Raw genomic sequence first — 24,157 nt, forward strand, 5'->3', positions numbered from 1 at the left:
GGTATTGCAACTTGCTATCCAACGGCATTCACATCTATTGAAAAGTCTCTGAATATACCCACCCCTGGTGGGAAAGGTGGGTTGGTCAATGAAGGTGATGTATCGGTTCCTTGCTTCACCCTACTCTTAGTTGCGTCTCTTTCCCAGGTCTTCCATCTTTAACAACGTCTAGAGGGCCAGAACACTGGCAGGCACCTCTTGGCAGGTCAGTACTCCCAGCAGTGGAGTTCAGGGGGGACTAGGGTTGAAGTCTTTGTGTCCCTGAGATTTCAAAACACAAGGCACGCTCTACTTCAAGCCCTTGGAGTTCTTCCTCTAGAAGGGAATACAGCACACAGCAAAGTCCTTGTCCTTTCCTTGGCAGAAACAGTCACCGCAGGCAAACCCCAGACAGCACACAGCAAAGGGGCAGTACTTCCCCTACAGTTTCTCCAGCTCTTCTCCTTGTCAAAGGTTTCGCTTGAATTCCAGAAGTGATCTAAAGTTCTGGCGTTTGGGCTCCAATATTTAGACAGCATTTCTCTTTGTTCTCTGGTGGCAGAGAGACCCTGTACTCAGTCTAAACCATTGTTCTCCTCTCTGGTCCAGCTACACGGCAAGAGGTAGAGACAGCATTGTATAAGGCAGACCAGGCCCATTCAGGTGCAAGAAAATTTCCTCCTCATACTCTAAATGCAGCCCAGGTCTATTCATCCCAGCCCTGACTCATTCAGGAAAATCAGGATCCACATCAACCACCCCAGTGTCGGTCTGAGAAACTGCACATCCCCAGCCCCTTTCACTCCAAAACAATAGAATCAATCCACTAACCAACAGAAGCACACAGGATGGCTAAGCAAGAAAATACCCACTTTTCAAAAGTGGTAATTTCAAAAACACAATATAAAATCATCTCTACTAAAAGAGGCATTTTTATATTCTGAGTTCAGGCACACTAACCTCCATCTGTCTATCTTGTTCCAATGGGAAGTTATACTTCTAAGGTGTTACAAAGAATCCCCTATTCTATCCAATGGGACAGATATAATTTCAATAGTGAAAAACAAAATACACTGTCAGGACATGTCACACAAATCAGTAAATATCATACCTTTCACCTGCACTGCACCCTTTCCACAGGGGTACCTTAGACCTACCTTATGGGCGAATCACATGTAATAGAAGGGAAGGTTGGACCTGACAAGTGGGTGCACTTCCCAGTTCCACATTACAGTAGAGACTTGGACTGTGTCCAGACACTGCAGTGGCAGGTCTGAGACCTATTTGAAAGGCTGCTTGTGTGGGTGGCAGAATCAGTGTGGCAGGCACACAAGCAGAAGTAGACTTACAGGCCCTGGGCACACACAGTGCACTGTACTAGGGACTTAGTAGTAAGACAAACAAGCCAATCATGGAAACATCAATCCATATTCACAATTTACACAAAGAGCATATGGACTTTAGCACTGATCAGAAGTGGTAAAGTGCCCAGAGTCCTAAAACAAACAAGAATAGGGTCAAACACAGAAGGCTAAAAAAGCAAAAAGGCTGGGGGTAAATCCGCTGAAAAAACAAGTCTAACATATACGCTTTTTTTAAAGTTAGTAAGATTGGAGTTCAAATAGTAAAGCTGAAAACTGCCCCTCTCTCGAAATATGCTTGCTTTCCCCATTACTAGTGGGACTGGATTTTGAATGGTGCATCAGACATGTTCCTCCAAAATATGTATACTTTCTCCAATCTTTCTGGGACTGGAGTTACAGCAGACAATTTGAACTAAAATAATATATACTATTTCTTCACTATTGTGGCACTGTAGTTCGAATAGTAAATATGACCACCAAAAATATATATATATATTCTTTACTGATTGTTGGGACTATAGTTAGCAAAATAATCTGCTCCCCAGGCCTCAAATAACTGCACTTTCACTACTGTTCCTCTGAGTAGAGTTAAAATAGTAAATAGTAAATGTTTCCCCTCCAACTCTATGCACTTTGTCAGCAGTGGTAAAATAAATGCAATATAGTCCCAACATTGTGACAACAAAATGTTCTTCAAGAATAGGCAGGAAAAACATGGAATCAAGAGGTGGTAACTGAGATAAACAAGTCATTTAATCAAGAGCAATGGGCACTGACCTAAGCTAAAACTGTCTGTGGGTAAGACCTAAAAAAAGACGGTTGCCCTGAAGCGTGCACTGTTACTCAAATAACCAGGGTAATATTGAATAATTTGATTATTTATTCTCCATTGGAGCAGTCAGCAGAGTTGAGGTAGTAGATATCACCCCCAAGCCCCATATATGGTACATCTTAATACACAAAGGGACACAAAAATGTATTATCATCGACTTCCCAAACCTATCTGCATCCTCAAGGTGGGGGTTTGATACCAATAAAAATTTATCAAATATGCATGTATTTCCTTATTGTGTCCGATATGTCATGAAAGACTCCCCGTTATATTTATCAGCAAGGTAAATGAAAAAGGCAGCCGCAGGGACATGCCATCAGAGCCAGGCACAGGTCTGCGACGTGTTCAGGAGCCTGGCGAAGATGGTCGACAGCCTGTCTTCATGAAGAAAAGAGTCAGGCACATCGACAGAAGATACCTTGATACTACAGTATAGACATTCACAAGTATAAACCCAATCTATAAAATGTACATTTGAATACCTACCTGAGTTTTCCTTTTCATGTGTATAGATTCTAGCTCCTTTCCCAACGCTTCACAGATTGTTGGGGCTGATTCATAGTTTCAGTTGAATATGTGTGCTGCACAAATGCCATAAAAGCTATTTTAAAAACATATACAACATATGATAAAAGATCTATGGGGAGAGGTTTGCACTGAAAATCAGACTTCAGAGCAGTGGCAGTGCTAGGGATCGTTAAATCTACAAAATGTAGCATTGGGTCACAAGAAAGGATTGACTAACTATGTATCTGAAAAAACAGGAGAAAGGACCAAAATTAGTGGTAAATCTAAATCAACTTATTACGTGACTAAGTGACATTATACTAATCAGCCGGGTACTCTTTCCATGTGAAAAAATACCCATCAGTTGTCGATCGATACCGCCCTGTTCATGATCTGGGATCCTTCACACCAGGAAGGTAAGATTTTATACCCACTGCAGATCAGAATGATGTATGTAACTCATCTGACCTTCGAGGCCCAGTGATTTCTATAGTGTATCTGGGTGTAAAGTGACAACTGTAGAACAGTGCAAAATAACGTGAAACAAATAAAAAGTGAAAAAAAGTGTGCTTCAGGAGCTAAAATTGGATAGTGAAGAGGCCAGGAAACTTTAATAAACACCTCTTCGCTCCCAAGTCAATAAAAGAGTGCGACAATAGTAGTTTCAACAAATAACTACTACTCAGTGTATGAAGTCAACATGTTTCTGCAGACTAAATGGAGCCTAAAAGGTATCCTGCTGCTTTCATCAGGACCATTATCGCTACTGCTCAAATTTTTAGGTGAAACAAAGAGATTTATCACCTGGGTATCATGAAGGTCATCATTCTCCTGACTTATGGTTCCCAGAACATCAAGTGGACAGGAAACACATGATCAGATACATAGAAAGACAAACAAACAACAATAAATATAGGTTTAGTTACAGGATCCATATATTTCATATCAAGTGATCCAATTCTAGGCAGATTGTACTAACATTTACTGCCTATCCGGTGTCAATAGAGGCACGTATAGTATCATATTAGTAGAGTATACACTCTTACTTACCTAGAGGGCAGTAGAGAAAAACTCCACCTCACCTGGCCACAGCGCAGGTAAATGGAGCACCGCTCTGGTGAACAAGAACATTAAAAAAAGGGATTAATATGACGTGTCAGTCAAAACTGATTTCATAAGACCACTCAAATCGACAGGGTGCAGAGATGGGTAGTATGCATGTCTACTTAAACATTTCACATCTAGCTCACAATCGAACCCTTTGGCCTGTATTGGTTTAAAACTATGCCGTGCAGAGGTTGTGGTAACTCAAGATTCGTCAACCCTCACTGTGCACGGTGCCTGAGATCAACGGAAAAATAGCACGATCATCATGCACGATGTCCCATGCGCACCCTCGCACACGTTGCCTTTGGTTTCATTCTCATGATCCATGGATCATCCAGTTATCATTCGAAACTCGCAGTTGCCGGCAATAGTGGTATCTCACTCAATGCGGTGCCTTGTTCATACAGCTAGCCGAACAACACAACAACACCCCCCAAGTGAAAAAGCGCCAAGTCATAAAGATATTCTACAACAGGCGCGGGTATGTGGACAAGCGTTCTTACCTTCCTGTCGTTACTCCTGACGTCCTTCTGGGCTGTCTCGGGGAGGTACCGAACAAGAAAAGAAGCTGCGTATTTAAACGCATTATTGTGCAAATCGGATCGCATCTTGCGCGTAATCTGTATGCGCTGTTACTAAGGTTCTTGGGAATTGTAGTCACTGGTACTGTTTGAAAGGAAAACAAACCAGCTTATAGTTTTAATAAACAAAATTTGTATCTGTCGAATGCCTACATCGTTCCTCTGACTCATGGGAGTTATAGTTGTTTAAACCAGGGAGCTCAGCTTTTGAGCTTATTGTTAATCGAGATAAGCCAAGGACAGAGAATATACTGTGTGCCCAAGTGTTTCTAGTTCTCAATACACATATTTTATTTGCAAGATACTCTCCCCCGCAAATCAAGACTCTAATCCCATGGGCGTTGTAATTATTTAGTCCGCTTATATAACAACCTGAACTAGGCTCATGAGTTTATTGTTAACTGAAAAGTGCCTGGGGCAGGAAAAATAAAATAAATTAAAATAAAGAGGCCCCCGTGTTTGTATATATCAGTATATATGGATACTCTACAAGGTACTCTTCCTTTTAAGTCAAACATTCACGCCACGCGTACACTATGCTTGTATATACTGGTGGAGAGTGAAGTCCAGAGTATATTTAGCAACTCCGCATGTGGTGCTGTATTTCGTCAGTGTATTACAACGACATCCACATGATGACTTCATTCAGACCGCTTTTATCTGAGTTCAATTTGTACGCCCATTTTTGCTCTTTTTTTAACAGAAATGTATTCACATCTGTTACGTGGGTGGGAATCAATGGCTGTTCTATTACGGTCCATTACAGATCAGTGGGCATGTGTCCCACTTCCAGGAAGTGGTTGGTCAACCTGTTGGCCTGTTACTGACACCTAATCGAGCTCTTATGTTCAGAGATTCGGATCTTGACTTTTCTCATGGTCATCCCTACATATTTCATGTTGCAGGAGCAAGTTATAAGATAGACAAGGTTCTGGCTGTTACAGTTGGTGATCCGTCGCTGTTGCCACGGGTGGTCAGTGCCTATATCAATGCTTGATGTTCCTGAGGTCTGGGGACAAGCTGCACAACTGCCACACGGGTGGTGATCTGTGACTGCTGGCATGTCCCCAGGGTACCCACTGCTTGGGGAATGTTCATTTTTGGTCTTGTATGGACCAATTGGTCCTTTAAATTCTGCCCTCGCTTAAATGCAAACATTGGTAAAGGTAACTTGTCTGTACCAGTATTGAGGATCGCCCAGTGTTTTCTAATGATCCTCTGAATCTTATTTGATTGTATACAATAGGTGTTAACACACGTGATCCGATCCTGTTTCTCTTTTGGAGGTTGAGGTTCTAGTAGGCTCTCTCGATAATTATTGGAGGCTCTTTTCTTAGACCTGTGGATCAGTTGTTCAGGATATTTTTTGACAGCTAGATTCTCCTCTAAAGTTTTAGCATGATTGTTAAAGGACAATTTAGTTGAGCAATTCCGCTGAATTCTCAAAAATTACCCATATGGTAAATTGTCCCGCAGAGCTTTCGGGTGACAGCTATCATAGCTTAATAAGGAGTTTCTGGTCATTGGTTTCCGGTATAACTCTGATTGTAGGCCAGTGGCTGTGGATGTGATCAAAAGATCCAAAAAAGCCAGCTGATGTACATTATATTCAATAGTGAATCTCAGAAACTGGTTTCTCCCATTCAGCCATAGGTGGAAGCTTTCTAGATCTTCGACTGTGCCACGCCATATGACTAGCACATCATCAATATAACGTTTCCAAAGCGGCAGGAAACTATGGTAGGGGTTGGTATCAGTAAGGATGCCAACCCGAATTTGTGTACATACAAATTAGCGAGACTAGGGGCAAAAACTCTGCCCATGCTAGTCCCGCTAATTTGTAAAAAAATTGAGTCCTCAAATTGGAAAAAAAATAATTCTGTCATCGCCATTAGTTGCCAATGTCATAATTTGAGTGACTGGTGTGATGGAGTTGAGATCCTTTGCTAGTAGCAGGTTCTCTACTACTTCCAACGTCTCCGTCTGTGGAGTAGACTTATATAGGTACTCTATATCAAAAGACACAAGTAAATCCAGGTCCCTGTTAAATTCTATGTCTGGCAGAATACTGAGGACATCTTTTGGGTCCTTCAGGAAAGTCAGCATCTCCCTAACCATTGGTTTTAGGAAAAAGTCAACAAAAGTTGACAAAGGTTCAAGTAATGAACCTATGCCCGATATTATAGGGTGTCCTGGTGGCGGTCGTTGTGCCACGTGCACCTTGGCAATATGTAGAAGTATGGCATTACCTGATTTAATGCACACAGATATTGGGCCTCCTTGGCAGTGAACCTTCCATCCGACAATGCCTCTTCCACAATGTGACCAATAGTGGTTGAAAACCACTCCGTGCGGTCAACAGTCAATTTTCGGTAGGACTTCACATCATTCAATTGCCGAAGGCATTCATCGCGGTAGGTGCCAGAGTCCAGGAGCACTATGGCCCGCCCTTACCCGCAGGTTTGATTACCAATGATTTGTTACCAGTCAGGCTTCTAAGAGCATCTTGTTCCTTTCTACAGAAATTAATAAAAGTTTTATGATGTTGTTGAAAAAGTTTCCTTAGGTCATAGTCTACTGCTTCTTCAAAAGTCAAGACCTTAGCAGGGAGCCCTACAGTTGTTGGGTTGAAGGTAGACGATTACTTGAGGCCCGTATTGTCATCATTGATCATAGTATCTGGAATATCTCCGTTCTTATTGGAAAAAAGAAAATGCAACCAAATTTTTCTGAAGAACTTCCCCATCTCAATCTGCTTGAGGAAAGGGTCCCCAGTATTGGGTGCCACAAAACCCAGCCCTTTATTCAGAACATGCACTTCCATGTCAGTTAGCACATGGGAGCTCAAGTTGATTACGAGGCTGTCCCCACCGATGCCCCTGTGTGTTCCTGGGGGATCTTCTTCCCATTCCTCAGGTCCATCGTTTGCGGGGGAAGATGCCACTGGACCTGTCCCTGTTGTTGTGTACGCTGTCTCCCTCTCGTCCTCCCTCAACCACTCCCTAAAAAGCCTGTAGGTTATAGTCGAGATAAAATGTTGGTGACCATAGGGAACTGCTTGTTGTGGGTAGGATGGGATTCCTGGCGCCCAAGGATTTGGTTGTCACCAGGGTGGGAAAGGTGATTGGACATAGTTCTGATTAAATCTCCTCCAGTTTCTCCTGTTTCCTCTCCCTCTGTATTTGTTTTGTGCATTACCAGGGTTGGATGAATCAGAGTCACTTGACCCATCTTCTGAACTGGAGGTCCCATATGTTTACCCTCCTTTACGCCCATACTTGTTATATGTCACAGGCACAAAGGTGTCACTAGTATATGGGTAGACTCTCTCCGATGAGAATTTGGCCAAGTCTTTCTTACATTTTTTCAACTTAGTGAAAAGGATAGAATCTTTATACTCGTTACTTGTTTTGATGCCCTCATCTTGATTTTTAGAAAAAGCCTTACTTGAGATGGTGGTCTTGATCTGGTCCTCAATGGTTTGAATTTCGACCAGGATTTTATCTGCCATTTTTTTCGCTGTTTTTATTATTAGTACAAGCCAATCGTGAGTACATTTCCAGATGATCAGGTATCAGTCCCTTAGAAAATATTTATCGTCTAGGAACAGCCGAGGTGCATTTGTCACAATGAGTCCACTCGGGGCGCAATTGCCCCGCAAGTACTCAGCCATAGTTATTCCATGTACACATACCCGGGAGTGGTTTATCTTAAGTATCAAGATATTTGCCCAACCTTCAAAACTGTTTACCTGTATGGCTGGCATCATATCTAGTATGCTTGGGTTTTCAGATAGAATGGATTGAATCTCTGCTTCGCCAAAAGCCAACCCTAGATTAGTGGCCATGATGGAAACCAAACCTACCCTTAACCTGTGCTTTTAAGCAAGTATTATTAAGTCCAAAAAACCCTTCCTCAAACACTCGTCCCACCAGGGGATTACTGTTTCATAGATAAAAGGACCCGCAGCCTTTTATCTATGAACACTGAACGCAGAACACTCCTACCCAGTCCAAAGATCAGGGCTTGATCCATCACCGTTTTTTAGCTCACTGCACCATCCCAGCTCAGAACCTGGCTACATGCAAATTAGTCTGTCCCTGGCCCAGTGCATCATGGGAACCGGGCAGACCAAACTACCAAGCCAATTCTTATACTGGGAAGGAAACAAGCTTCCAGGGACCGTTTTCTGGCATTTCAGCCATCTACGGCCCGGCTTGCTTGAATCCTGATGGTGCAGTGAGCAAGGGACTCACATCTGAGTATACCCTTCCACGCTTATGGTGGACAAAACGATTCGGAAAAGGGGGTGGTGATGGACAGAGTATCTGAATTAAGCAGAACACTCCTACCCAGTCCAAAGATCAGGGCTTGATCCATCACCGTTTTTTAGCTCACTGCACCATCCCAGCTCAGAACCTGGCTACATGCAAATTAGTCTGTCCCTGGCCCAGTGCATCATGGGAACAGGGCAGACCAAACTACCAAGCCAATTCTTATACTGGGAAGGAAACATGCTTCCGGGGACCGGTTTCTGGCATTTCAGCCATCTTCGGCCCGGCTTGCTTGAATCCTGATGGTGGTGAGCAAGGGACACACATCTGAGTATACCCTTCCACGCTTATGGTGGACAAAGGGTGAGCGCAAGAGTCTAGCATAGGTTTTGAACTGGAAAGGTTCCCTTCCACTGCAAAATACTATGCATAAACAGCTTCTAAAACTGTTCTTACTTTGTAAGTGTGCTGTGCAGTCAATACACCTGCAGAGTCAGAAATGACAGAAGAAATGAAAACATTTCTCTTTTTAACACCTGTGCCCTCATTTACTAGAGGTTCTGTGCCACCGGAGCATCACCCTTTATGAAGATCTGGTGGTGCAGGCCTCTAAATCATATTTATAGGTGATGCAAAGTGTTATAAGTAGATTTCAAGGATGACCAGAGGTAGCCGTGAAGTATTATGATGTAAAGGTTTATTACAACTTATATCTACCGGAGCAACTAATAAATCTTTACATGGTAATACTTCATGGCTACCTCTGGTCATCCTTGAAATCTACTTATAACACAAAGCCAGGCTGTGTGGCTCTGCATGGCCTCATTTATGGAGCTGCCTTGCCTTACTCTACGTCATGGAGGTGTTCCATGGGTATTGCTGTGGGTGTTCCCACTATACACCAATGGAATTTGACACATCCGCAGATTTACAACATCATGTAAACCTGGGGCAGTGACAAAACCTTACGCCTCCCCAGAACAGGTGTTACAAGTAAGCATGGGCGGATTTTGCGGATTCGCAATCCGTGAATTTGCGGATTTGCGAATTTGCGGATTGTAAAAATCCGCAAAATCCGCGAATTCTCGCGGATTTTGCAGATTTTTTTTTGTGTTTGCACGGGTTTCTGCAAGTTCGCGAGGGTATCGTACAATTTCGCAAATTGCAAACTTACTTGTCGGGTCGCCAGTTTTGCGAACTTGTTGTTTCTACGTGCCCAGCCTGTTTGCAAGCCTTTCTTCATCACTGCCACCCTCTGACACCACTGGCACTCTCTTTGTTCACCCATGCCACCCTCTGGCTCACCCATGTCACCCTCTGTGACATCACAGCACCCTCTTGTTCACCAGTGTACATTATTGGGGGAAAGCAAAGCACTGCCATCCTCTGTCAACACTGGCACTCTGGTTCACCCATGTCACCCTCTGGCTGGCACACCCATGCCACCCTCGGTGTCATCACAGCACCCTCTGGTTGACCAGTGAGTGTACATTATTGTGGCAAAGCAAAGCACACCTGCTAAGTGCTTTAAGTTTTGCAAAACTAAATTACAACAACACCTGCCCTGCCCCAACTGACATTAATGAAGGCTGGCACCTTCTTGTCTGCTCCCTTTACTTTGTGTTGCAATGTAAAAAAATTTTAACAGGATCTTTGTTGGCAATGGCATACTTGTAACTATTCTGTGACTGTCAGAGCAGGGTCACACAATAGTTGCAAGTAGGCAACCGAATTCTGGAGGGCCCCTTCAGGAAGCACTACAGGGAATGGTTACAAATGATGAGCTTGAACTTTTGCACCTGCTCATTGGTTTTGCTTTTGCAAAAATCATTTTTCGGTAATTTTGCGCTATTCGCGAGGCGCGGCGTTGTGCGAAATCGACCGTGGAAGCCGCAAACTCGTGCAAATTACCCCAAGGTCGAGTATGGGCGCCGCCATTTTGTTTGCGTGACGTATTTCCGTTTCCGCCCGCTGTGTGTAATCTCGCGGAATGAGCGCCTTGCGAATACAAATTCGCACGAGTTCGCGAGAGAAATCGCATGCGAACTTACTTACACGCACGTGATCGTGCCGCCATCTTGTTTTTCATTCATTCCTATGTGTCTGGGCATGGTGTTTCTATCCTCTCTATATCTCTGCCATCCTTTGCTTGTTTTAATATTTTTTGAATCTATTTAACTTATTATCTATCCCTCTAGTTTTCTAGCTCTATATTTTTGTGTTTTAGGCTACTTTTGTTTACTTTTCAACTACTTTTTTAAACTTTTATTTTCTTCTTCCCTAGTCTTATTCTTTTTCATTTTTTCTCCTTGTTGCTACTACCTGCCCAGTCCATGGTGAAGCCAGCAGTCAAGCTGCCCAAGACGGGCCCCGCAGCCCGTGCCCGGCTCCCGTGTGGCCGTTTGAGGGCGAAATGGTGGTGCCCAGGGACATCTTCAGCCCTGAGGAGGTGGGCGCACTGGTTTACTATGTACAGCGCCGCCTCCCCAGGACCATCGCGGCAGGCGGCAGGATCGCTGGTGGCTACAACAACCGCCAGGAGCATCAGAAGAGGTGGGAGGAGGTGTGCCGGGCCCTGTTTGACATCTCGGGGGTCCAGCGCACCTACAAACAGGTGACCCACCGCTGGACGGATCTCCTGGACCGGGAGCGCGACCTGCTCGACCTGCTGGGAGTGGAGGTCCCCGGGCTTGGTGAGTAGTAGTAGCAATTTTTTCATCACTCACTACTCTGTTTTTTCTCCTGCTCTGTGTGTTATGTTGCAAATGTTTGTTTTAACTTTTTTACAAAGAGCAATAATGCTGCCGATTACATTGATAGTAGAGGTAAATTAATATTTCAAAATCTTCTGTGCATTTCAGGTGCACTGCTCTCCTTCTCTGTGGCGGTGCCACTGCTTATTTGTTTTCTATTTTGTGTTCATTCAATTGGGCTGAGTAATGTATGAGTGTACTTTACAGAACTGCGTAATGCTAGACACAAAGGGGCAGATTTACAAGCCCCTTGCGCCACGTTTACGCTGCCTTACCTGACGCAACAGTGACGTAAACGTGGCGCATCCCTGCGAGTCATGTACAACGTGATGCATCTAGGGAGATGCGCCACGTTAAGGCCTGGGCCTGCGCCACAATGGGTGCGTTCCCACGCAGGGGGGGGGGGGTCAGGCAGCTGTGCGCCTCGCAAAAGTGCCTGCGTGAAATCTACAAGATTTAACGCAGGCACTTCTGCGACGCTGCTACGTCAATTCTTTATGCCTACTTGCTTGAAGCAGGCGTAAGGACTGATGCGGTATGTTGAGTATTGGGCAGCCCTGAGCATTGCTAGAGTTGCATCGCGCCTGCGACGAGACTCTAGAGATGCGCCCCTCTTTCGTCACGAGATGCGTCACGCATCTGCCTACCCTTGCGCCAGGGTGTGCCGCATTGTAATTGCGGCGCATCTTCCGTGACGCAAGGTTAGTTTTGCGTTACGCATTTGTTCTGGCGCACCTCTGGAGGTGTGCAGCCCAGAACTCGTAAGTATGCCCCTAAGTGTCAGATTTGCAATTACCTGCGCATCCCTGCAAAGTGTGCGGCACGCCAGCACCACCCATGGTGCGCCGTATTTACAATACGGCACACCATGGTCCCAAAACGTCACCGAAGCGTTACGCATCAGTGCCGTAAAGGCGGCTCATTGATAGAGTTGCGTCGCAACGATGGCGCAGCTCCAGCAATGCTGCGTCAAGCCGTACATCTGCTTCATGCAGGCGCAGGGTTTGAGTGACGCATCATTGTCCTAAATGACTGATTGAAATTTTATATATTCCCCATAGCCACTTTTAGTATGCGTTCCTGCGCAGGAACGCCCTCCCTTGCGCTGGAACGCTCCCTTATGGCGCAGGGCTTTAGAATGGGATGCATCTCCCATATGCGTCACGTTGTTAATATACGCCACACCATGACGCCTCTCTTGTTGTGGCGCTGCGTCACAAAAGTGACGCAAGAACGGAGCAAAAGAGCTGCAAGGAGCTTGTAAATCTGCCCCTAGAGTAGAGGCTCAGGTGCAGTCCTTCCTTTGTAGCCCTCTTTTTGGCTGAAATAGTTGGTTCTTGTTCTTTCTAAATGTTTGATTTGGTTGACAAGGACATCGACAAGCAGCAATCATCAATGTTTTCTGTTCTTTCTTTCATGTTGTACGTCAGGTCCCCCCAGGGGCAAGCGGAGGGAACAGGAGGATGCTGTGGCTCCAGAGGAGGAGGATGCAGGCCAGGGCGGCGAGTGCTCCTTTGCTGGCCCCAGTAAGTTTTCATTTAAATATAGAGGACCTATTGTTGTCCAAGCGTTCCTAATTTAATTTTTTCGAAATAGTGTTTAGATAGGAGCACAATCCATAATACTACTGTTGCAGGGACAATTCTCCACAAACCGAACTATACACACTAAACACAAGAGTAATAATATTTCAGAGTGGCGTGTTTGGCGCACTGTATAAACCTGGTAGTGTCAGAGGCACGGACTCCTCCTTGCAAAAATTGCAAAACCTTTCGCTCAGTCACTCTAGTCTGGAGGACCAAAAACCACAGAGTCTATTCAAGTTTAAAAGCTTTATTAAAAGTAAACACATGTATTAAAATTAAGTTAGCTGGAAATGGAAAAGTGCTTGGTGCTGAGTTGATGAGTAATGGAACACATTTCTTGTGGTCGAGCCGAGCTTTCACCTGGTTTGAAGTTGATGTTGCTCTTGTCCTTAGAAGTCCAGCTTCTGTCTGTTCAGAGAAAAATGGTGTGTGTTAAAATTAAGCAAGCATTCATCAATTGTGACAAAAAAGTGCAGCAAGACAACAGCCTTCCCTGGAAGGAGGGACATTTTTACTTTAGAGTAGACAGTCAATTACTTTTTCTGTTGTTTTCACATTTCTTCATTCCTAGACCAAATACTAGTTAGTGGTGTAATCTAACATTCTTAAATCTACTTTGTAGGTGGAACATCTGGTGGCGGGGCCAGCTCGGATGTGGTGGTGGTGGTCGACTCCGAGTACAACTCTGGGGAGGAGGCGGCGCAAGTGGCCGAAGAAGATACTGTGAGGAAGCAGACAGTGGTGGTGGCGGGTAGAGGTAAGCTGGATCATGGTACTATCTGACTCTTAGATAGCATATGATGTGTATCTACAGAGAGTAGACGGTCACTGGATGAACTACGTGTTACTTTGAAGAGCATGTAACACCGCACCCGCACATCCGTTCCAGTGTAGGAAAGGCAAGGAAAAGAAGTTGTAATTTTGTCAAAAAACTACCATGAATAGTAGCAGTAGTTTTTATTGCAAGCACAGCATATAACCGGTTAATAGTACGGTGGCCACTCCCCACCTCTTAATAATTTTAGTAGTAGTACATCATTCATGTGTGGATGTATCACTGGTCACTCAATAAAAAGCAAAGCACCTGAAGTCATCCCATATGTAAGCAAATACATCCCATGTGAAGTGATAGATAATCCCATTATTTATCTCCTTGATTTTCCTTTCCTAGTACTCATTTGCACTGTAGGGTGAAAGTTAAATTAATTAAGCAGTAGCCCTTGTAACAGAGTATTCTCAGTGCCACCCGTAATAGAAAAGTAAGAGCTTCACCACCTGCATGTACTGGACCGGTACAGTAACGCAAGTGTATGTCACTCATCATGGCGTGCGTCTGTTATTTTTATAAGGTGCAAGTTCACTGCGCTGGCATTATGCTGGCTTGCAGATAACGTACCAAACAATTTTCCTAAATGTTGGACTTGGCCCGCAGGGTAGGTTCACCCCTAGACTTTTTGCCTTATTTGTGACCCTGTGTCAGTGATTTTTGGGTCTCTGCGCACTTTCCCCTGAGTACCAGAGTGAAAGTGCGTGCGTGTAGTATGGCTGGCCTGCCCTCCCATAGGAATGCATGGGGAATGTGTGTGTCCCTGGTAGTTCCTGATGCGTGGGGAGTGCAGGCTCGAGTTTGGTATGCTTAAACTCGTGAGAGTGAATGCTGCAAGATGGTGTCTGCGGCATGTGTGTGTCTAGTTGGGAAGTGCTACTTCTGGACATTGAGATATGTGTGCAGTGAGGGTGCTGGAGCGTGATTGGCTGGAGCTGGCTGGCATGCCAGGCTCCAGGAAGTCTGGATGGGTCTGCCCGGTGGTGAGTGGAAGATTAGCATGAGTGATGTGTGGGAGGAGTGTACCTGTGTCCTGGATTGGCTGGGTTTTCCCCACACAATGCTGGCTCCGCCCCCCTGTGGTGTGTCTAATGACCCTAGCCTCCCCAGTGAAAGGAATGGGTGGTTGGGCCATCGAGAGTGTTCCAGAACCAGCTGCGACTGGTTTTTCCCCCACCCTGCACCCTGAAAAAAAAGGATTTGTCAATATAAGAAGGGGCTGTGTCCCCACTGAAAATGTTTTACTTTGGAATCCTGCCAGAGGGGGCTTGTGCCGCTGCTGGGGCCAGAAGGACTGCCACTTGGGGAGTCTCCCTGCCTGGAGACCCAGTGTGCTGGCTCTGGCCCAGCCTTGCCCCCCCTGCCTGCCTCCAGCCCTGCTGGAGCCCTGTCCTGTCCTCCAGTGCTGGGGAGCACTGAGGACTTCTTGCCTGAGAGCGCTGCTCTCTGCCCTTCAGCGCTGGGAGCGCTGAGATCGCCTGCCTAGCGCTTGAAAACGCTGGATTTTGCCCGAGCGCTGTGAGCGCTGTATTTTGTCCGCCCCGTGTGGTGATTTGGCGGCGCGGGTGCCACCCCGCTCATTGCCGCTTTACTTTGCCCGGTTTGATTGATCTACGAGGGAGCCCACTCCTCGGATCACCTGGGAAGCCGCCTGCCTGCCTAAAGCGAGCCGCCGCGCTGCCCGCGGCGACCCGGAAGTGGTGAGGCGGCCGACCAATCACCGCGCAGCCCGGGAGAGTCAACCCGGAAGTCCCGCCTCCATCGCCGAGCCGCGAGAGAGCCTGCCGAGGCTCCCCGAGTGAAGAGGAGAGCCCCGGGACCAGCGGGAGAGACCCGCCGTCACTGGAGAGCCCAGCGCGAACCCGGTGAGTGCAGGTGCCTGCAGAGGAGGGGGGGAGCGTCGGGACGCATTGCCGGTGTCCGCCCCGCCCCCTCTCTGTAGCGCGACCTCGCGCCTGTAGTGATTAAGAGCCAGAGAGGTTCTTAGGGGGCATTGTTGAGCGACCCGAGTCCCCAAGAGGGGGACTCCAACCCGAGCCTAAGAGAGGCTCCAACGACCGGCGCATTTCTTGTTTGACGAGCCCAGAGAGGCTCTGAGGGGCATTTCGTCCATGAGCCTACGAGGCTCTTGAGGGGCATTTGTCTGTGATCCGGGTCCCCAGAGCGAGGGATCCCCCAGCCCAGCGAGGCTGCACCTGTTCGTTGCTGGAGCCCTGAGAGGCTCAGCAGCCCCCCCCCCCCCTTACTGGTGTAAGAGAGCCTGAGAGAGGCTCACCAGTGCCACAGTGGTGGTTCTTTGAGCCCAGAGAGGTTCCAACTTTGCGCTAACTTTCCCTGCTCCAGTTGCCCAGCACTTTGTGGGCAACTGCCACGTTTAGGCCCTGACATTGGGACACCGGGACAGTCACAGGTGGTGACTTGTGAGTTTGGCGAAATTGTTATTGATTCTGCACCTCTGAATGTATTGTTTATGCGTCATGTGCCTTTACACCTCTGAATGAATGTCATGCATTGCATCATGTGTTTTGCTTTTACACCCCTAAAGGTAGTGTGACATGTAGGTGGTTGTTTTCTCCCTAGTACAGGTGTTGCTAGTGAGGTCCTGTTACCAGTGATTACTGGTTGTATGCTCTACTTTTATATTGTGTGCTATTTCTGAAAGTATTATTTCTAAAAGTGCTGATACCCTTGACAGTGGTTCAAGTGGCCCTGTCCTGTACAAATATCCCTTGTAAATTCCGCCCGTGTCTGTTGGCACAGTGTAATAAGATGTGTGTTTTATCTGATGTATATTTATGATAATACAAAGGCTATTTTTACATAACCTTGTGTGGGGTTTTCCTTTGTGGTGGGCCTTTGGTTGTTGTTGCTGGGGTGCGTGCGCAAATACTTAACTTACATCGCCTCCAAGTTTAGCCTTGACTGCTCGCGCCACGTTACCTAGAGGGCGAGTAGGGGTTGCCTGGGTGTGTGACTCCCTTGCCCTGACCTTGGGAATGGTGATCCCTGACTGACCTCGACGCGAGTCTTGGCCGGCCAGGGTCCCGTCTCCAACATTGGCGGCAAGCGGTGAGGATAAGGATTTGTGTTTGCGTTGTACCACAGTGGCAACTGGCCACTACAAAGCTCTGCATTTTAGATGACCACATTTTGGGGATTATTGTGTTTTTGGTGAAGTTCTATTATTTTCTTCTCCTGAGGTATCATTGTGCAATTGTGTCCAGTACATTTGTTCCCCTGCCCCGCGCCCAGAGTTTGGTACCTGTGTCACGTGTGGTCAGGTTGAGGAATCAGGGGTGGTAGAAACTGCCTTACCAGTCCGAGGGGGGGGTTGTGTGTGAATGAATGGTGTGTGGCACTAGGCAAGTGAGTGTGAGTTCTCTGGGAGAGAGAACTTGCTGAACCTTTGTGAATTGTGTACTCCTGTGTAAGCTCAGACCCCTAGGTTCCCTGTGTAATCTCTTCTCTAGAACGTCCGCCAGAATGGAGCCTGCTTTTGATTTCTGTGATCTGTTTGGATACAGTATGGGAGAGTTGGTAAGGTTCTGTGGAGAGAGAGGCATAGGAGTGGATGAGTCAGATACTCAGTCTGAACTTAGGAGCAGCCTGATCCTATGGCAAAAGGGTCAGTGGGATCTTGCGCGCAGTGAGGAAAGGGCCTGGGATTCACACCAGGAGGGTGGTGGGTCTGTGGGGAGCCCTGAAGATTCAGAGGAGGAGGAAGAAGATGATAGCACAGGGGCGCCAGCAGAGAGCGAGTACCCCCTAGATAGGGAGTCCCTTGCTGGGTCCCGTGTCAGATGTAGCCCCCCATCCCTTTCCCTGTCCCCAGAAGAGTGGGTGGATAGGAGAGAAGAAAGGGAGCACCAGCTGGCCATGGAGAAGCTCAGGTTAGAGCATGCCTGGAAGATGGCGCAGCTGGGTGTGAATGAGCGGATTGCAGACGCTGAGAGGGCCTTGGCCAGGGAGAAGATAGCCCTAGAGTGTAGGTTATCCCCTGACCGCAGTCATGATTTTCTGGATTCCCCAGGGAGGGTGGAGTCCAGTGGTGGCAGCTATGTAGAGCCCAGTGCGAGCAGTCCCACTCCCAGTTCCCCCAGTCTGGTACCTGTTTCCCCAGAGGAGGAGTTAAGGTTGAAATTCAGGGGCAGTAGGAAGCTGCCTCACCAGTCGTGGGAGGAATTTGAGGATGAATGTTGTGATACACTGTTTGATTGGGTAAAGGTTCACACGAGAGATGATTTTGATGTCTTGTTTGACCTGATTGTCAAGGAGCACCTGCTCAGTTGTTGTTCTCCAGGGTTGAGCACACACCTGTTGGGGTGTGGATTGTCTGAGGCAAGTGGGCTTGCAGATGAAGCAGACCGCTGGGAGAGGGCCAGAGGCTCTGTACAGTCATTGGAGAGTGAGTCCAACAGCAGTGGTACAGGGAGCTTCCAGCCCAGCGTGGTGGAAGGGGCTCAGTGTAGCCCAGCTAGGTCCCAGTATAGTGAGAAGGGTGGAAGGGCTGACTGCCTGGCTCAGTGGAGCAGGAGTCAGTGGGTGGCTGAGAGCACCCAGAGGCCCGACGCCCTGTCTCAGAACTTGGGTGGTTTCTTGAGGGAACACCAGGTTGGGGACCTAGGCTGTCCTATTAGTACACTTGAGGAGGATCTCCTAGTGTCTAGGGAACCTGGAGCGTCTGTAACTAGAGCTCCAGGGGTTCCAGTGTCCGGCAGTGTCGCTTCAGTTGGGAGGGCACAGAAGTCCGAAGCGAGGAGTGATTGGGGGATGAGTTTCCCAGTGGATGCACCAGTGGACCAGAGACTAGCCAGTGGGGCTATATCTTCTTGGGTGGACCCGGGTGGCGCCACTTCTGGTCTGGGGGATCTTTGCGCACTGTCAGGTGGACAGGAGGCGGGAGATCTGCGCCAGACAGACAGTCACACGACACATGGGTCATGTGTCAGCCTCAGGGGGATTGCGTGTGAGTCTCCAGAAGTCCTGGAGTGCCAGGCAATTATTCCACCAAAGGTTTTAGACCGGAGGTTGGGAGGCCAGGTTCAGGTTCGGCCTGACCGGTAGGGTGGGACGACTGTAACCAGTGTCCTGACCGGTTCTTCCAGAAGAACTTCTCCAGTTGGGAGAGGGCAGACCTCTGGAAGGGGGTGCAGAGGGTGGGAAAGCCCACCTCTGACCCCGGTGCAACCTGAGGGGTTAAACCCTAGGTTGGAATGGCGTTCTGGGTGTCCCCCTCGCACGAGGAGGAGGAGGAACCCTAGAAGAAGAGGTAAGGGGAGGAGAGCCTTCCCTGAGACTCCTGGTCCGCCTGAGGTTGTAGACCAAAGGCTGGTAAACCAGTGGCAGTCTAGTCCTGTCTTGCAGACAGGGAGAGTGGAGAATGGACACTATGTGCCAGGGGTTACTACCCCCGCTCTGCAAATTGGCAAGGACCGGTGGCACCTGGGTGGCCCAGGGCCTGGTCCTGGCCGCGGACAGCTGAGGAGTACCAGTGGGGTATCCCAGTTGGTCCTTACAGTAGCTTTAGAAGGAACCCTAGGGGTTCACCGTGGCATAGAACAGGAGAGTGTCCCGGCAGTGGCGGGCCTGCGTCCGTGTTCTATCGCCCCAAGCAGGGAAGTCCATCACGGTGGTGATTGTTCTCCCCTGCGTTTTGGCTGGAAGGGGGTTGTGTTGGACTTGGCCCACAGGGTAGGTTCACCCCTAGACTTTTTGCCTTATTTGTGACCCTGTGTCAGTGATTTTTGGGTCTCTGCGCACTCTACCCTGAGTCCCAGAGTGAAAGTGCGTGCGTGTAGTATGGCTGGCCTGCCCTCCCATAGGAATGCATGGGGAATGTGTGTGTCCCTGGTAGTTCCTGATGCATGGGGAGCGCAGGCTTGAGTTTGGTATGCTTAAACTCGTGAGAGTGAATGCTGCAAGATGGTGTCTGCGGCATGTGTGTGTCTAGTTGGGAAGTGCTACTTCTGGACATTGAGATATGTGTGCAGTGAGGGTGCTGGAGCGTGATTGGCTGGAGCTGGCTGGCATGCCAGGCTCCAGGAAGTCTGGATGGGTCTGCCCGGTGGTGAGTGGGAGATTAGCATGAGTGATGTGTGGGAGGAGTGTACCTGTGTCCTGGATGGGCTGGGTTTTCCCCACACAATGCTGGCTCCGCCCCCCTGTGGTGTGTCTAATGACCCTAGCCTCCCCAGTGAAAGGAATGGGTAGTTGGGCCATCAAGAGTGCTCCAGAACCAGCTGCGACTGGTTTTTCCCCCACCCTGCACCCTGAAACAAAGGATTTGTCAGTATAAGAAGGGGCTGTGTCCCCACTGAAAATGTTCTACTTTGGAATCCTGCCAGAGGGGGCTTGTGCCGCTGCTGGGGCCAGAAGGACCGCCACTTGGGGAGTCTCCCTGCCTGGAGACCCAGTGTGCTGGCTCTGGCCCAGCCTTGCCCCCCCTGCCTGCCTCCAGCCCTGCTGGAGCCCTGTCCTGTCCTCCAGTGCTGGGGAGCACTGAGGACTTCTTGCCTGAGAGCGCTGCTCTCTGCCCTTCAGCGCTGGGAGCGCTGAGATCGCCTGCCTAGCGCTTGAAAACGCTGGATTTTGCCCGAGCGCTGTGAGCGCTGTATTTTGTCCGCCCCGTGTGGTGATTTGGCGGCGCGGGTGCCACCCCGCTCATTGCCGCTTTACTTTGCCCGGTTTGATTGATCTACGAGGGAGCCCACTCCTCGGATCACCTGGGAAGCCGCCTGCCTGCCTAAAGCGAGCCGCCGCGCTGCCCGCGGCGACCCGGAAGTGGTGAGGTGGCCGACCAATCACCGCGCGGCCCGGGAGAGTCAACCCGGAAGTCCCGCCTCCATCGCCGAGCCGCGAGAGAGCCTGCCGAGGCTCCCCGAGTGAAGAGGAGAGCCCCGGGACCAGCGGGAGAGACCCGCCGTCGCTGGAGAGCCCAGCGCGAACCCGGTGAGTGCAGGTGCCTGCAGAGGAGGGGGGGAGCGTCGGGACACATTGCCGGTGTCCGCCCCGCCCCCTCTCTGTAGCGCGACCTCGCGCCTGTAGTGATTAAGAGCCAGAGAGGCTCTTAGGGGGCATTGTTGAGCGACCCGAGTCCCCAAGAGGGGGACTCCAACCCGAGCCTAAGAGAGGCTCCAACGACCGGCGCATTTCTTGTTTGACGAGCCCAGAGAGGCTCTGAGGGGCATTTCGTCCGTGAGCCTGTGAGGCTCTTGAGGGGCATTTGTCTGTGATCCGGGTCCCCAGAGCGAGGGATCCCCCAGCCCAGCGAGGCTGCACCTGTTCGTTGCTGGAGCCCTGAGAGGCTCAGCAGCCCCCCCCCTTACTGGTGTAAGAGAGCCTGAGAGAGGCTCACCAGTGCCACAGTGGTGGTTCTTTGAGCCCAGAGAGGTTCCAACTTTGCGCTAACTTTCCCTGCTCCAGTTGCCCAGCACTTTGTGGGCAACTGCCACGTTTAGGCCCTGACATTGGGACACCGGGACAGTCACAGGTGGTGACTTGTGAGTTTGGCAAAATTGTTATTGATTCTGCACCTCTGAATGTATTGTTTATGCGTCATGTGCCTTTACACCTCTGAATGAATGTCATGCATTGCATCATGTGTTTTGCTTTTACACCCCTACAGGTAGTGTGACATGTAGGTGGTTGTTTTCTCCCTAGTACAGGTGGTGCTAGTGAGGTCCTGTTACCAGTGATTACTGGTTGTATGCTCTACTTTTATATTGTGTGCTATTTCTGAAAGTATTATTTCTAAAAGTGCTGATACCCTTGACAGTGGTTCAAGTGGCCCTGTCCTGTACAAATATCCCTTGTAAATTCCGCCCGTGTCTGTTGGCACAGTGTAATAAGATGTGTGTTTTATCTGATGTATATTTATGATAATACAAAGGCTATTTTTACATAACCTTGTGTGGGGTTTTCCTTTGTGGTGGGCCTTTGGCTGTTGTTGCTGGGGTGCGTGCGCAAATACTTAACTTACATCGCCTCCAAGTTTAGCCTTGACTGCTCGCGCCACGTTACCTAGAGGGCGAGTAGGGGTTGCCTTGGTGTGTGACTCCCTTGCCCTGACCTTGGGAATGGTGATCCCTGACTGACCTCGACGCAAGTCTTGGCCGGCCAGGGTCCCGTCTCCAACACTAAACAAGAGAGAAGAAGAAGAATAAGACTGGTGTGTACTGTCATAGTCTACTCTAATGGAAGTCCATAGTGCTCGTACAATTTGTTCCTTAAACTCCCACTAATGTTAGAGAAAGGATGAAGAAGTGTGAGGTTACATAGATACTGGCCATGGGCGTCCACAGAAATGTTTCCGGGGGGGGCAACATCATCACCATCTCCTGACATGATTGAGCACAAGTATTAAATATTTTTTTTTTAAATCTAACACGACATAGAGCTTAAATAAACAAAGAACCCCATAGGGGGAAGAGAAAAATCTTGTGCAGCACCACAGCAGACGACCTGGCAACTACATTAAAACAGAGGGAAAAACTAAAAATGCCAGAAAAAAACAATTCTAAATCAGGAGGATGTGGTTATAGAGCATGGGTCCTCACAAACTTTCTCTCGGGGCCAAATTGACAGTGTGGTTTGTGGCCAAGGGCCGCACCGATGGGGGCAGGGTCAGTGGGGGAGGGGGGTGGATCTAGTGCAACAAAAAAGACTATGACCATGAGGTTGAACTCATGCCCCTGCAGCAGACGCCTTCGTCCACTGAGCCACCAGACCTGGCATACACACATCTTTCTTTCTCTCTCTCTCTGTCTCTCTCCATCCCTCTATCTCTGTCTCCCTCCCTCTCTCTCTGTCTCCCTCCCTCTCTCTGTTTCCCTCTCCCTCTCTCTCTGTCTCCCTCTTTCTGTCTCCCTGTGTCTCCCTCTACCTCGCTGTCTCTCTCTCTCTGTCTCCCTCCCTCTGTCACCCTCTGGCTCCCTCCCTCTCTCTCTCACCTTCTGTCTCCCTCTCCGTCTTCCTCTCTGTCTGTCCCTGTCTCTGCACCTATCTGTCAGTCTGTCCCTGTCGCTATCTGTCACTGTTTCCCTCCCTCTGTCTCCCTCTCTGTCTCTCTGTCTGTCTCTGCCTGTCTGCCCCTTTCCCTGTCTCTGCCTCCATCTGTCTCTGTCTGTGTCTCTCTGTCTGTCTCTCTCTCCCTCCCTCCCTCTCTCTCTCTGTCTCCCTCCCTCTCTGCCTGTCTCCCTCTCTTGCTCTCTCTCCCCCTCTCTCTCTCCCTCTGTCTCACTCACTCTGTCCGTCTCCCTCTCTCTCTGTCTCCCTCCGTCTCCGTCTCTCTGTCTCCCTCTGTCTCCGTCTCTCTGTCTCCCTCTCTGTCTCCCTCCCTCTGTCACCCTCAGTCTCAATCCCTCTCTCGCTCTCCCTCTGTCTCCCTCTCCATCTCCCTCTCTATCTCTCTGTCCCTGTCTCTGCCTCTATCTGTCTGTCGGTCCCAGCCTGCTGTAATTACCATATTGTCACTGGGCCAGCACTGGATGGACCTGCGATACAGGGGGGGGCAAGCGCCCCCCCTTGCCCCTCCCTGCGGACACCCATGATACTGGCCTCAATAGTTTTGTACTGCGCTGGCTAGTTGCTAGTTGTACTGTGACACAACTTTCTGCTGAATCATTTTGTGTTAATCATATTCTTAAAGAGCATTGGTTACAGATTATGTCTTTCTTTCTTCATATAGTTGGTCGTACTAAAACATCCAAACCATCCAGGAGTATGCAGGCTCTACTGGCCCGGCAACGGAGGCTGGATGCCACTGTTGCCGAATATCGGCAGCTGGTGGAACTGGAGGGGGAGGACACGCAGTCCAGTACATCTACTGGGACACCTGCATCCTCCTCCGCGCCCCCACGTTCTGCCGGTCAGCGCAGTGCTCCGGCGGTACGGAGTCGGGCTGGCAGACGCCACCGCCGAGCAGCAAAGGCTGCCCCTCACAGTACTCTCAAGGCTCGCTTGCGCCGTGCAACCCACAGAGTGTCCGACCCGGAGGCGAAGTTCCGCAAGTTGAAGGAAAATCAAAATTTGTTGGAGGGCCACCGCTTAGACCACGCCATCTTCAGGGAGCAGTACGATGCCCTGGCCCTAAGGCATGATGCCCTGGAGGCCAAAGTCCACAGCATGCATCCCTAGAGTGTCCCTTGCCCCTTTTTTAGAGACTTTTGGGGGGTGGGAAGTGGGAGTTGGGGTTTTTGGGGACTTTTGAAGGACTTGTTATTTGTTGGGGTTAGGGAGGGTCTTGCGGGAGATTATTTTGTTAGGGATATAAAAATATACTTTTTCAAACTTTATCTGAGCATACCTGTTTTTTACTACTTTTGAGCCTGGTGGGTGGTGGTTTTGCAGT

General features: G+C 48.8%; 1 protein-coding gene across 1 annotated transcript; it reads left to right on the plus strand.

The window, feature by feature from the left end:
- Positions 1–11,057: 11,057 nt before the first annotated feature.
- LOC147729288 (uncharacterized) lies at positions 11,058–23,943 on the plus strand. Its single transcript, XM_086959906.1, has 4 exons — positions 11,058–11,337; positions 12,828–12,923; positions 13,606–13,740; positions 23,495–23,943. Exons 1-4 carry the CDS (start codon positions 11,058–11,060, stop codon positions 23,941–23,943), a joined length of 960 nt encoding a protein of 319 aa, XP_086816032.1.
- Positions 23,944–24,157: the final 214 nt, after the last annotated feature.

This window comes from Lissotriton vulgaris, chromosome 2_2 (genome assembly GCF_964263255.1).
Source record: "Lissotriton vulgaris chromosome 2_2, aLisVul1.2, whole genome shotgun sequence".
Taxonomy (NCBI): Eukaryota; Metazoa; Chordata; class Amphibia; order Caudata; family Salamandridae; genus Lissotriton; species Lissotriton vulgaris.

Bases quoted from the DNA above. Each gene is read 5' to 3' on its own strand.
- LOC147729288 (XM_086959906.1), top strand. From the start codon at position 11,058: ATGGTGGTGCCCAGGGACATCTTCAGCCCTGAGGAGGTGGGCGCACTG. The intron at 12,924-13,605 runs GTAAGTTTTCAT...TCTACTTTGTAG, and splicing joins GTGCTCCTTTGCTGGCCCCA to GTGGAACATCTGGTGGCGGG. The intron at 13,741-23,494 runs GTAAGCTGGATC...TTCTTCATATAG, and splicing joins AGTGGTGGTGGCGGGTAGAG to TTGGTCGTACTAAAACATCC.